The sequence below is a fragment of the Mustelus asterias genome, chromosome 10 (genome assembly GCF_964213995.1).
Source record: "Mustelus asterias chromosome 10, sMusAst1.hap1.1, whole genome shotgun sequence".
Lineage (NCBI taxonomy): Eukaryota > Metazoa > Chordata > Chondrichthyes > Carcharhiniformes > Triakidae > Mustelus > Mustelus asterias.
This window is the reverse complement of record NC_135810.1, coordinates 78559649-78574798: the sequence shown is the minus strand read 5'-3', so window position 1 is coordinate 78574798 and position 15150 is coordinate 78559649. Positions and strand designations below refer to the sequence as shown.

Genomic DNA, 15150 nt, shown 5'->3' with positions numbered 1-15150 from the left:
CCCATATGCACCAATGGTGGAGTGAATATTTACAGTGGCGAATAGGATGCCAGTCAAGTGGGCTGCTTTGTCCTGAATGATGATGGAGCTTGAGCTTATTACCAATTTCTGCGGAACCTCTTATGCACCTTCTAGACATGCTGCTAAAGGTCTTTTCTGGTGGATGTTTCCAGGAAATGAGTTTTGAAATTTAAAAAAATAAACGTTTAACCAGTTTGAAGATGACATTTTTCTTGCCAATTTTTTCAGCTTTCTTAGTCACAGTATCCCTACAGTACAGAAGGAGGCCATTCAGCCTATTGAGCCTGCATCAACAACAATCCCACCCAGGCCCTATCCCCATAACTGCCACATGTTTACCCTGCTAATTCCCCTGACACTAAAGGACAATTCAGCATGGCCAATCAACCTAAGCCACACATCTTTGGACTGTAGGAGGAAACCAGAGCACTCGGAGGAAACCCACACAGGCACAGGGAGAATGTGCAAACTCCACACAGTCACCAGAGGCTGGAATTGAACCCAGGTCCCTGGCTCTGCACTAACCACCGTGCCACGACACTTCCTTCTCTGGGCCACAGTTCCACAATACTTTCTGGTCATCAGGCTATTTGAATCCAAGAGGCACCATGACCAAGCTGCACTTTATCATCATCAAACACACATCATATATTTTCAGGACAGTTTGAAAAGCAGGCACTCTGACCGATTCCACCTGAACAGGTGTGCTGAGGCTAAAAGCAGAACTCTTGTTATACGTTGGTGAAAATTAGCTAATTTAGCATGTACTGTTGATTAAATCCAGGACCAAATGGATTGTATGAAATCTGTCCTCATCAGTTAAAATTTATATTTTGCTTAAAAACATCTCTTTGCCAAAATTGAACATTCATGCATTAAAATATAACTGAAAAATCAAACAGATTTTTAAAAGAAATAGATTATGTTGGATAATAGGCACAGTTTTTGACTCTTGTGGAAGAATAATAATTAGCCAGAAAGTGTTGGGCAAGTACGAGGAAAATGAGAAAGTTAAAACAAAGCACTGGAGTTCAGCACAGTTTCATTTTCTGACAGACAATATTACATCAGAGTTTGACCTGCCGATTTTCTTGTCTGATCAAGTTAAATGCTAACAACCGGCTAAATTCCATTTCAAAACTGCATTCAGAAGAGACTGAACATTAGAAAAACAAAAACTATAGTGATACCTTTGAAATGTTAGCTGGACCTAGTTCACAATACATGTCACCAAGAATAATAGTTATGTTGATTAATTAATGAAGTGGGTAATGCAATTGTGAAATCCTTAGAAAACAATCAGTTAAGGGAGGATTTAATATGGGAACATTCTCTCTAAAGATCAAAAGTAACTTGCTGCTGGCAGAATGGGTGATTAGTGCATCAATCTTGCCTGTGGTAATTTTATGAGTCCACACTGTGTCACTCATTGGCACAAATCAGAACTGGCGCACAGTACCCAGAATGTTCAGACCAATCTTTTTTAACAATCAAGATATTAATTGGTCAATTGGTATTGCTGACAAGAGAGACATGCTGTTGAAGCTTTTCTGGTCTTACAGAAGAATGCCAAATTTCAAAGGCAATAATGATTTATACTGCTCAAGAAAAATGTGCTGGCTGGTTGACAAGTTGATTCTGATTGTTCAAGATGTTGCTATGGAGCATGCACCAGGTGTGTATCATTGTGGGTATCAGAGTGTGCTTCACTGTGTATCGCACATAATCAACAAATAGGCGAAGGCCATCATTTTCAAATCTGAGGAGGACCTAGTCTACCTCCAATTACCCCTGGAAGTTTAAGGTAACTCAAACATTTGAGCAACAGGTGAAGCTAGCTGTTTCAAGCTGCTACTATGCAGTAGCAACACAAGTGGTATTTTCCACTAACAGATGCTGCCATCAAGCCAAAAAGACATTCTGGTTCCCACACAAATGAGTAATTTTATACATGAATTTGAGCATTGGTGTGATGCCAGCTATATAGGCCATACATCCCAATGACTTCCTGTTCATATCAAACAGCTGGTCCCTTCCTTTGTTCACAAAATGTTGAATACTGACTGTATTTAACTAATTCATGGCTTTGAAAATCAGAATACAATGTGCAATATTATAAGGGATTCCATGATTGTAGAGCACTTACTACCCAGGACATGGTGACAAAGAAACTCTATCCCTAGAAAGGTTGAAAATTTAGGAGGACATGATTAATAAACTGTTGGTACTTAAAGTTGACAAGGTACCAAGACTGGATGAGATGCATCCAAAGTTATTCAAGGAAATGGGAATGGAAATTGCAGGGGCACTGGCCATAATCTTCCAGGTTAAAGTCCAACAGGTTTATTTGGTAGCACAAGCCACTAGCTTTTGGAGCGCTGCTCCTTCATCAGCTAAGTGGGAGTTCTGTTCACAAACAGGGCATATAAAGACACAAACTCAATTTACAAAATAATGGTTGAAATGCGAGTCTTTACAGGTTAAAGAGATGTGTATTGTCTCCAGCCAGGACAATTAGTGAGATTTTGCAAGCCCAGGCAAGTCAGGGGGTTACAGATAGTGTGACATGAACCCAAGATCCCGGTTGGGGCCGTCCTCATGTGTGCGGAACTTGGCTATCAGTCTCTGCTCAACGACTCTGTGCTGTCGTGTGTCGTGAAGGCCGCCTTGGAGAATGCTTACCCGAAGAAGCCATCCCCTACGGACAAGCCCTCCGTATATACAGGACCTGCTCGGATGAGGAGGATCGCAACAGACACCTCCAGATGCTGAAAGATGCCCTCATAAGAACAGGATATGTCGCTCGACTCATCAATCGACAGTTCCGACGCTCCACAGCAAAAAACCACACCGTCCTCCTCAGAAGACAAACACGGGACACGGCGGACACTTCATCGTCCAGTACTTCCCCAGAGCGGAGAAGCTACATCTTCTCGGAGCCTTCAACATGTCATTGATGAAGACGAACATCTCGCCAAGGCCATTCCCACACCCCCACTTCTTGCCTTCAAACAACCGCACAACCTCAAACAGACCATTGTCCGCAGCAAACTATGGTAGTCATGATGTGGAGATGCCGGCGTTGGACTGGGGTAAACACAGTAAGAAGTTTAACAACACCAGGTTAAAGTCCAACAGGTTTATTTGGTAGCAAAAGCCACACAAGCTTTTGGAGCTAAGAGCTCCGAAAGCTTGTGTGGCTTTTGCTACCAAATAAACCTGTTGGACTTTAACCTGGTGTTGTTAAACTTCTTACGCAGCAAACTACCCAGCCTTCAGGAGAACAATGACCACGACACCACATAACCCTGCCGCAGCAAGCTCTGCAAGACGTGCCGGATCATCGACACGGATGCCATCATCTCACGTGAGAACACCATCCACCAGGTACACGTACATACACTTGCAACTCGGCCAACGTTGTCTACCTGATACGGATACAGGAAAGGACGTCCCGAGGCATGGTACATTGGGGAGACCATGCAGACGCTACGACAACGGATGAATGAACACCGCTCGACAATCACCGGGCAAGAGTGTTCTCTTCCTGTTGGGGAATACTTCAGTGGTCACGGGCATTCGGCCATTGATCTTCGGGTAAGCGTTCTCCAAGGCGGCCTTCACAACACACGATAACACAGAGTCGCTGAGCAGAGACTGATAGCCAAGTTCCGCACACATGAGGACAGCCTCAACCGGGATCTTGGGTTCATGTCACACTATCTGTAACCCCCTGACTTGCCTGGGCTTGCAAAATCTCACTAACTGTCCTGGCTGGAGACAATTCGCACCTCTTTAACCTGTGCTTAACCCTCTCTCCACTCACATTGTCTGTACCTTTAAGACTTGATTACCTGTAAAGACTCGCATTCCAACCATTATTTTGTAAGTTGAGTTTGTGTCTTTATATGCCCTATTTGTGAACAGAACTCTCACTTACCTGATGAAGGAGCAGCGCTCCGAAAGCTAGTGGCTTGTGCTACCAAATAAACCTGTTGGACTTTAACCTGGTGTTGTGAGACTTCTTACTGTGTTTACCCCAATCCAACGCCAGCATCTCCACATCATGGCTACCATCGACACCCCAAACTGCCAGCTCCAAGTGGAGAGGATCTCCAATAAGATCACGCATATCGACACAGACATCAAGTTTCTACAAAGATGCAAGAAAGCAGACAAGATACCGAAAGGACTACAGATCACGAACCCACTCAGGTCAACATATAACACAGACTACGCTGAGACTTTGCCGTCGCACCTCTCTCACACTCCTCAACCACCTCATACACCAGCTCTACAGCAAATGCCGCATCCTGGAAACCAAGAGAGAGTCCATACTCTCAACTTGCGCTCTGGACGCAGACCATCTGCAAAACTCTGCCAAGCAGACGAGACAAAGGAACTACGCCATCTACATGCACACCAAGGACAGGAAACTTGAGAAACTCGGCATCACCACCAGCAGCAACCAAGCCTCCCCCAGTACCACAGTAGAAAACAGTACCACTGCAGGGAAGTCCATTGTCAACTTGTCGGACTACACACTTCAACCAGATGAAATCGAAGTTCTCAGCCGAGGGCTCAATTTCTGCCCCACCACCAAAATAGACCCCATCAGTCTCGCAGCAGACACAGAGGAATTCATCAGGCGAATGAGGCTGCAGGAGTTCTTCCACACACCCCAAGACGCCAACAGCGAACACAATGAGTCAGCCAATGAACCGGAACAGCCGACAGAGAGATCCGCAGTGCAGCAACCGAAGAGGAAAGAGTCAAATTGGACTCCTCCGGAAGGCCGCTGCTCTCGGCTTGACATGTATGCCCAAGCCGTCAGGAGGTGCATCAACACCAGATTCATCAGCCGCACTCACAAGACAGCCCCAAACATCACCCAAGCACAACACAACGCCATCTGTGCTCTCAAGACCAACCGCAACATTGTCATCAAACCAGCAGACAAAGGAGGGGCCATCGTCATACTGAACAGAATGGATTACTGCAAAGAAGTGTACCGTCTACTAAACAACGAGGAACACTACAGACAGTTACCCACAGATCCGACCAAAGAACACGCCCGTCAACTCAACAGACTGATCAAGACCTTTGATCCGGATCTTCAGAGCACCCTCCGTGCTTTCATCCCACGTACTCCCCACATTGGAGATCTCTACTGCCTCCCGAAGATATACAAGGCAAACACACTCGGTTGTCCCATCGTGTCGAGCAATGGGACCCTGTGCGAGAACCTCTCCAGCTATGTTGAGGGCATCCTGAAACCCATTGTACAAAGAACTCCCACCTTTTGTCGCGACATTACGGACTTCCTACAGAAACTCAGCACACATGGAGCAGTTGAACCAGGAGCACTCCTCGTCACAATGGACGTCTCGCCACTCTACACCAGCATCCCCACGACGATGGCATTGCTGCAACTGCCTCAGCACTCAACGCCGACAACTGCCAATCTCCAGATGCAATTTTACAACACATCTGCTTCATCCTGGACCACAATATCTTCACCTTCAACAACCAGTTCTTCATCCAGACACACGGAACAGCCATGGGGACCAAATTCGCACTTTAATATGCCAACATCTTCATGCAAAGGTTCGAACAAAACCTCTTCACCGCACAGGACCTTCAACCAATGCTATACACTAGATACATCGATGACATTTTCTTCCTTTGGACTCATGGTGAACAATCACTGAGACAACTATATGATGACATCAACAAGTTCCATCCCATCATCAGACTCACCATGGACTACTCTCCAGAATCCGTTGCATTCTTGGACACACGGATCTCCATCAAGGACGGTCACCTCAGCACTTCACTGTACCGCAAGCCCACAGACAACCTCACGATGCTCCACTTCTCTAGCTTCCACCCTGAACACGTTAAAGAAGCCATCCCCTATGGACAAGTCCTCCGTATACACAGGATCTGTTCAGATGAGAAGGATCACAACAGACACCTCCAGACACTGAAAAATGCCCTCATAAGAACAGGATATGGCACTCGACTCATCGATCGACAGTCCCAATGCACCACAGCAAAAAACCACACCGACCTCCTCAGAAGACAAACACGGGACACGGTGGACAGAGTACCCTTCGTCGTCCAGTACTTCCCCGGAGCGGAGAAGCTACGACATCTTCTCCGGAGCCTCCAACATGTCATTGATGAAGACGAACATCTTGCCAAGGCCATCCCCACACCCCCACTTCTTGCCTTCAAACAACCGCACAACCTCAAACAGACCATTGTCCGCAGCAAACTCAGGAGAACAGTGACCACGACACCACACAACCCTGCCACAGCAACCTCTGCAAGATGTGCCGGATCATCGAGACGGATGCCATCATCTCACGTGAGAACATCATCCACCAGGTACACGGCACATACACTTGCAACTCAGCCAACGTTGTCTACCTGATACGCTGCAGGAAAGGATGTCCGACAACGGATGAATGAACACCGCTCGACAATCACCAGGCAAGAGTGTTCTCTTCCTGTTGGGAAACACTTCAGCGGTCACAGGCATTCGGCCTCTGATCTTCAAGTAAGCGTTCTCCAAGACGGCCTTCACGACACACGACAACGCAGAGTCACTGAGCAGAGAGCAGAGACTGATAGCCAAGTCCCACACATGAGGATGGCCTCAACCAGGATCTTGGGTTCATGTCACACTATTTGTAACCCCCTCCATGACTCGCCTGGACTTGCAAAATCTCACTAACTGTCCTGGCTGGAGAGAATACATATGTCTTTAACCTGTGCTTAACCCTCTCTCCACTCACATTGTCTGTACCTTTAAGACTTGATTACCTGTAAAGACTCGCATTCCAACCATTATTCAAACCACATTGAGTTTGTCTCTTTATATGCCCTGTTTGTGAACAGAACTCCCACTTACCTAATGAAGGAGCAGTGCCCGGAAAGCTAGTGGCTTGTGCTATCAAATAAACCTGTTGGACTTTAACCTGGTGTTGTGAGACTTCTTACTGTGTTTACCCCAGTCCAATGCCAGCATCTCCACATCATAATCTTCCAGCCTTCTCTAGACTTGGGGATTGGTGAATTGCAAATGTTATGTCCTTGTTCAAAGGAAGCTGTAAAGATAGTCCCAGCAATTACTGTTTGACATCAGTGGTGGGCAAGCTTCTGGAAAGAATTATTTGGGATAGAATTAGTAGTCACATGGAAAAACATGAGTTGATTAGGAAGAGCCAGCATAGATTTCGAAAGGGGAAATAGTGTTTAACTTGTGGATTTTTTTTAATGAAGTGTCAAAGGGTCGATAAGGGTAATGCTGTTGGGTTGGTGAACATAGCCATTTAGAAGGCATTTGATACAGTGCCACACAACATACTTCTGAGAAAAGCTATAGCTTATGATAGGAATGGGACATTAGCGACATGGATTCAAAATTGACTGAATAATATGAAGCAGAGAATAATGATAAAGATATAGTTTTCGGGCTGGAGGAAGGTTTGTAGTGGTGTTCCTCAGGGGTCGGTCATGGACCCTTTGCTTTTCCTCATATACAACAATGACCTAGATTTTGGTGTTCAGGGTACAATTTGAAACTTTGTGAATGATACAAACCTGTAAGTATTGTAAACTATGGGGAGGACAACGTAGAACATCAAAAGGGGATAGACAAGTTGATGCAATGGGCAGATAAGTGGCAGATGAAGTTCAAGGTGGAGAAGTGTGAGATTATGCGGTTTAGTAGGAATATGGAGAGAAAATATATAATGGATAAAATTCTTCAGGGGATGCAGAAACATGGGGACCTGGGTGTATATGTGCATAGATCATTGAAGGTCAGAAGACAGGTGAGGAGAGCAATTAATAAAGCATATAGTATTCTAGGCTTTATTAGTAGGGGCATAGAGTACAAGAGCAAGGGGGTTATGCTGGATTTATACAAGGTACTAGTTGGACCTCAGTTGGAATATTGTACACAGTTCTGGCTGCCACCCTATAGGAAGGAATGGAGCACAGTGAAGTGTAGAAATGGTTTACAAGAATGGTTCCAGGGCTGAGAAACTTCAGTTATGACCATAGTTTGGAGAGGTTGTAAGAAGAGAAGACAGCTATGAGGGGAATTGGTAGAGATGTTCAAAATCATGAGGGGGCGGGAGAGAGTAGATAGGGAAAAACAGCTTCTGCTCATAAAAGGATCAAGAATGAGAAGGCACAGATTTAACATTAGTTTCAAAGGAAGCAAACGCGGTGTAAAAAAAAACTTTTTGCATTAGTGATTCGGATCTGGAATGTGCTGTCTGGAAGTGTGGTGGAAGCAGATTCAGTTGAGACATTGAAGAGAGCATTGGATGATTACTTGAATAGAAGCAATGTGCAGGGGTACGGGGAAAAGGCAGGGGAACGGCACCAAGTCATGATGTTTGTTTGGAGTCAGTGGAGGCATAATGAGCCAAATGGCCACTTTCTGCACTAACAATTTTATGATCCAGAGTATGCCAACAATTACATGACAACCAGTTTAAGATTGTCAGGCTTACCACGTGTCCTTTATGCTTGCTAGAAGCTACATATATTCATAGACAGGGATCAGTCTTCTGCAGACAAAAAAAATGTCCAAGTGTTGTTCCCATTTTGAATTGAACAAAAGCTTGTTTGGGTGTGTGGCGGGGGAAAGAGGGGTAGTGAGGGGGCAGAATAATATTTTCCTAATGCATTCTCCATCTCAATGTCTTGAACAGAGTTACTTACTAACCAATCAGAACTCTTTTCCACTGCATAATAAATTGTTGCTCCTTTTTAAGTCTGGCATTCAAGTGTCTGTCCTGATGAATGGTTTTTTTTTCAGCAATACCCCAGTCGGATATTGTGGATAATGCAAGCTGAAAATGTCCATTTTATGCTGATGGGGTAAGAGACTTCCCACTAATAGCCCAAACTGCTGAAATATCAGTCCGTCCTTTTAAGAATATCTACTTTCCATTTCCTTATCTTTTCACTTGTTTGGGCCAATATCGGTATCAAATCTGTGAAGTTATAATAGCTATTTAATGACAAAGAAATGTCAAGCTTTCTGTTCTACCACTTGGCTCATTCTGGAGTCAATAAGACATTTTCAATTTGAGTCAAGTTGCCTCATCAATTATAAATTTGGAGAGCAGCGTTAATAAAGGTCAATGATTTTTGAAAGGTCTTCACCATAATAAGAAAAAATATTTGTGATTCATAATTTAACATATCAACTTCTTCATGTAGGCACAGAGTAAAAAGGTTGGTGGTTAATTATTACATAAAGACACTTCTAGTAGAAAAAGCCACGGACACTTCAGTCAGAGGAATGGTTTAATCAGGTGTCAAAGGAAAGGAAAAGGCCATGGAGAGATTTAAGCAGGAGATTCAGAATTTAAATTTTGAGGCCAGAGAATCGGAGTAGGTCAATGAGGACAGGTGAGTGGAATTTGGAGTTTTTTAGCATATATGCAGCAGAGTTGTATTGGCATGAAATTTATATAAGTTGATGGATGGGAGGCTTGCCTGTAAAGAATTGGAGTAATGGAGACGGAAGGATTTCAGCAGGAGATAGGTAAATTGCAAACACAAGTAGGCATAACAAAAATGACTGGGTTTGGGAATACAGCCCCATGACTAAAAATTATGATGCAGCCTGGGACAGTGCACAAGACGTAGTTGGCAGTGGGGGGGAGGGTGTTTGTGGGAGGGTAGTCAAGTCAATAGTCAATTGGGAAGTCAATAGTTTCTCTCTTTCCCATTTTACCTGGAGCATGTTATTGATTATCTAAGAATGGATAGCAACACAGTGGGCCCTATTTTACCATTTTAATTCTAAGTGCTGGGCGGACTTGAAACTCGGGAGTGTTTCAGATCCGACTTTTAGACCCGTTCGCAGGCACTCCCATACACACTGCCTGAAAGAAAATCAGCAATTCTGAATCACGCTGCAGAAGCCTGTGGGCAGGGCATAGCGCGCCTGAATCCTGCAGCTCCGATCAGCGCCTCCAACTGCATTTGCGCAGTAAAAAAAATTGAAAAACGCTCCCCTACCACATCCCTCCCGGGCTAGATAATGCCTTCCCATGGCCCCGACATTGACCCACCCCCACATTAATGACCCTCTTATTGCCCTATCCCCCTGCTACCCAGGCCGATTACAGCCCCCTGCCCCCCCATCGATCACAGAGTGGCAGTGGACCCCCCTTGCTCCCCACCAATCACACGCAGAATGGCAGCTGACCCCCCCACCCTTCACTGAGCAGGGGCAGAGTGGCAGAGAACCCCCCCCCTCCCCCCCACCAATCTGAGTGGAGCCTTCTGACCCACCTCCCACTGATCTGAGTGGAGCCATCTGACCCATGGCCCTCCCCACCGATCTGTGTGGTGGCCATTTTTGGCCTTTGGTAAAGGGAAAACCGGCATGGGGGCAGGCACAGTTCGCACTACTCACCTCACGCCCGACTTTACCAAGTTTCCCCGCCCATAAACGGGTGCAACCTGATGGTAAAATCAGGCCCAGTGAAAGGATTGTGTATATGTGGAAGCAGACCTCATGCCAACAAATTATGTTGTCAAGGGGCAGCATGTGGAATTAGTAAGATGAAGGAGCCATTCCCAGAAATACATTAACTTGAACTTAGAGATTTTGAGGAAATGCACCCAAAATTCATAAGTGGTGTAAGTATTATAATACAGCCCCAGGAGTGTATTATTGCTGCCATTGCTATTCACTTAAAAAACACTCCATTACTATTTTTAGAAAGGGAATCTCATACTAGAATGTACAGCTTGTTAGAATCTTTGCAAATTACAGACAAAACATTAAAAAATTAAAAAATGCTGAACCATGAAATAGTTATATATTTTCTAACCAAGAATGCAATGAATTTATAATTGGGAATGATAGATAAATTAAACAGTTTTATGTATACAGTTAGCTGGAAAGCATTTACATATAACAAAGTTACATTATAGTCATCAACAAAGTCATTCAGTTTCAGCTCTGATCGGCAAATTAATCTTCTTCTGGGAAAATAGAGCACAATTTTGGAACAGAAATTGGCAGAAAACTCTAATCTTTAAATTGCAAACAAAACTACCCTCATGAAAAGAAATTACGCACCAAAATCTTTACAGTATTATCTGAGTTCATATAAGCTGTAGTATTCTACATGTTGATTCTTCATTTCTTGCAGATTCCCTTAGTAGTCATCTCACAAACTGTTAACACGATGTGCTACTAAATTTGTCAACGAAGATTGAATTTAAATTAACACAAGTCAAAAGTCTGCTTTATATACAAGACAAAATTCATATTAAACATACAGCAAGATTATCTGCACTCTAAAGTAGACTTGATTTTAGTTCTGGCAGGTTTTCATATTATATAGGACATTCACTAAAAGTCTGTGAATAGTTGGCATTCAAAGACCATGCTGTCACGAAGACAGAATGTGTTTTAAATGATGTCTTACGATATAGGTACAGATTTCATCATGAAGAAAATAGGCAAAACATTGAATACTATTGGAGTTATCATGCTAAAGAACTCATGTTCAGTTCGAAAATCCCACAAAATATTTATATAACAAAAATATTGGTACATTAGAGTTAATAGGCTTGTATTATTAGAGAACTCAATAATCAGTTGTAAATTACAACTGTGTGAGAGATTGCTTATGAAAGAAAAAATGTATATGAACTACAGTTGAAAATCTACTTACAAGCCTGCATTGGCAACAAAAGACCTTTGAAATTAATCTATACATTTCTTATTTTGCACATGTACAGTCTGCTCCTTCCCTATTCCAGTTGAGAGATGATCAGAGGTTCGTCACAGAAAGTAACAGCTGTTGGTAATCAATTGAGTACACAATGTCAGAATAAAAGTAGCTCATCAGAGTGAAAATGGACTTATTTAGGAAATTATAGGCACATTTAAGCAGAGGGGAAAACCATCAGGAGACCCATCACCTTGCTGTTCTCACACACCTTCCAGTTCTTTGATGCTGAGGATGACGGGCAGCAAATTGAGCACCTGACCTTTTGGCCAACATCAGTGAGTGGCTCATGGAAATCCAGGAAAGGGAAGGTGAAATGAGATAGGCTTCGTGTCTATAGACAAAAGCAATAAAAAAATTACAGAATAATCTTCATATCCCAACTTGTGCAACCTGTAGGGATACATTTCCAGAAAACATAAAGGAATAAAGTACATAGTATATACTTAAAAGTAATCAATTTGATTCCTTGACTGAAAAAACTCAAAAGTATACTGGTATAATTTTTATACAACCACAAAAAAGTGTAATATAATCTTTTTAAAAAATATATTCAACAGCCTTTGAATTTCCAGAAACCCACATCATCTTTACTTTAACAATAGAGTGCAAACCCTTCAATCCTTTCAGTCAGCAACACTTTGATTTCGCTACATTTTCCAACATGGTCTACTTTTGGTGTTGATTTATTCCATTTGGATTACTGTTTGATCATAAAAGTTAAACAAATTCAAATATACAGTTGATCCCAGTAAACACATGACATGAATTGGCCAAGAACCTCGATACTGGTATGATGATATATATAATCCCATTACCACTGGAATTCTATGCTTTCATATACCTAATACAATGCCCAGTGCCCAGACTTAAATTTGAAAGCTAAGCTTGCAATTCTAAATATATACAAAGTCAAGAAGTTCTTGTAAGCTCAATTTTGAATACCTATAAACAATTTTTATATTCCATTAGCCTTTTAAACCTTACAATATTTAGTTCTAGAAATCACAACTTTAGTTGAATAACTCTTCCTATATCCAAATTATCGCCTCCATAACATAATTTTATACAAGACAACTCCAAAACCCATTAGAACCTCTTATAACAGTACATAAGATGCTTAATGTGCTTAGTTGTCATCACTGAATATTAACATTGCTTTCACATTATTGGAATAAAATTAATCTTGAATTTAAACTTAAAGACCAATAAACTTTCTGTGCAAGTCACTTTATAATTTCTCTTTCCAGTTGCAAGTTCTTTTCAAAATTAAGAAAATAGCCAATGCAGGGTGAAAAGCGGCATTTACAAGTGAAATATGAAATATTGTAGATGAATGACTTTTGAGAATAAGTTGGTCATAAGGCAGGTGTGTTCTCCATAAAGCCAACAACTGTCTTTTCCTCATGAAAAGGTTGGAATGTCAACTTAAATATCTTGTTCCATCGATCTTTATCCGAGTCCAGACCAGCCATGAAAATACGAAACCCAAGCTGATGATCGTGAAGTGCTTTCAACTTCTCCTAAAGACAGAACAAAAATTATAATTATGACCACCTTCAAATTAGGAGGTGAAAACTATGCAAATTGGTAGGGAAACAAAGAAAGTTGCACAGTTAATTTTTTTTTTGGTTGAACAGGAAAAACTACTCATCATGTACTTATCAGTTCATAATGCAAAATTCTTAGTCTGGCAAGTGGGTGACACACTTGCATACAACCAATGCAGCTTTAGTATTGGCTGATCGGAAATGTATAATTCCAGGATTCTCTGATTGTCTCTGCCCCACTACCCACTAGTTAGGAGGCAGTATGTGGTTTCTGCTTGATGTTTCACTATCCTTAGCAGCACAGCTAACTTCAGGAAATCAATGAGCAAGCAAAGTAATTGGTAAATTTTTACTGATGTACAAGTTACCGAATATAATTGTAAAATTTTATCAGCTTTTCCCAACTGTAAAATCTCCTGTGCCATTGACAAAAATCGGGTATGGGTTACTTCTTCTGCCCTCCAGCCAGTAGATGAGGGAGATTGCAGACTGATTTGCCTTCTCATCAACTTCTACTTGAAGAGAAGCACCTCTAGAATAAAAGACTGAGAATTCACTGTGTGGGAATAAATGTGAACCTCCTTTTTACAGTCCAAGCACAGGTTAGCTACAAAGCTGACTTCTTTCAAGCCTTCAGACTGGCGAATTCAAATTTTAGAGTGTGCAAAACAAATTCCAGGTGATTAAATTTCTGAATTTTTGACTTATTAGTATGTTCCTTCTGTACTATACATACAAATAAAATAGATTTTCTGCAATAATAGCACTTTGGGTAGCTGATATTGTGTGACCGATCAGCAGCCCCTGGGGATGAGTCAATGGTCTGGATTTTGCAGTAAAAACAGCAGGCTATCTGTAGTACCTATTCACTAAAAATTATATTCAAATATTTTATGACAATAAATCTTAATTATTACCAGAGAGCTTCTCTGGCAATGGAGACACTTTGAATGAAACTCAATACTTTGTAAGTGTCGAGTTTCATTCCCTCAGGTTTTAAAAATTGTTGTAGATTTGCAAAAAATGAAATGTGGGTGAATTTTCAAAACAAATAATAATGAAGTGTCATCTTGGGTGGGAAACCTGGTACAATTCCCCCTGGCTCAGGTGGTGCAATCCTGATCTTCCAACATGGTCATTTTTTGCAGGGGGGCATATTTTGCATCAACGAAAGGGACGGGATCTAAAGATGTCAACAAGTCCAGTTCCTCAGAGATCAAAGGGCGCCTTGATCTCAAATTATTGTTAAAGACCTTCCCCCCCCGCCCCCAGTCAATCATCAGCATTGTCCCCCCCCTTCACATGAGTGAGCCCCCGCTGTGAGGTCGCCAATCGGTCCTACGCCCCAGCATTGCCATGTTGGCAGTGCCCAGCAATGTCCTTGACCACCCGGGGGACTAAATTGGCTTCTGAACCCCTTGCATAGTCATCACATGTGTTTGCCGTTTTTGGAGACCAGTAGTGATTCCTGCCAGGGTGGTAACACCTGATGTTCCCGGAGAATATGGCGTTAAGATGATTTTGTATCTGTAAGTATATTTAAATATATGGTAATCTGGTTCATGACCTCGCTGGGGAAACAGGGAAGATCATTCTGAGATTGCCTCATTGCAAATCCCGTTATAGCCCACTCGAAGAGTTTCCAGCCATTATGGGATTTGTCCATGCTCTGGACAGGGCCGGAAAATCACTCCCTGCATTTATAAAAATATATTTTATGTTTCTTATTTCTCTTTCCTTTTTTAGTTTTTGTACGTATTTTGCTGTTGAATTGATCATCCTAATTTGTACTT

The 15150-nt window shown here is 42.4% G+C and overlaps 1 protein-coding gene across 4 annotated transcripts in view; it reads right to left on the bottom strand.

Annotated features, from left to right (window-relative positions):
* Positions 1-10869: 10869 nt before the first annotated feature.
* Positions 10870-15150, bottom strand: part of gcc2 (GRIP and coiled-coil domain containing 2) — a 64172-nt gene continuing 59891 nt past the window's right edge. For 3 of the 4 annotated variants that reach the window (XM_078221981.1, XM_078221982.1, XM_078221983.1), the window contains one exon: positions 10870-13330. In XM_078221981.1, coding sequence (XP_078078107.1) covers positions 13260-13330 — 71 coding nt within the window. In that variant the 3' untranslated portion in view covers positions 10870-13259. The remainder of the gene's footprint in view (positions 13331-15150) is intronic. The other variant, XR_013498880.1, reaches the window with a different exon arrangement.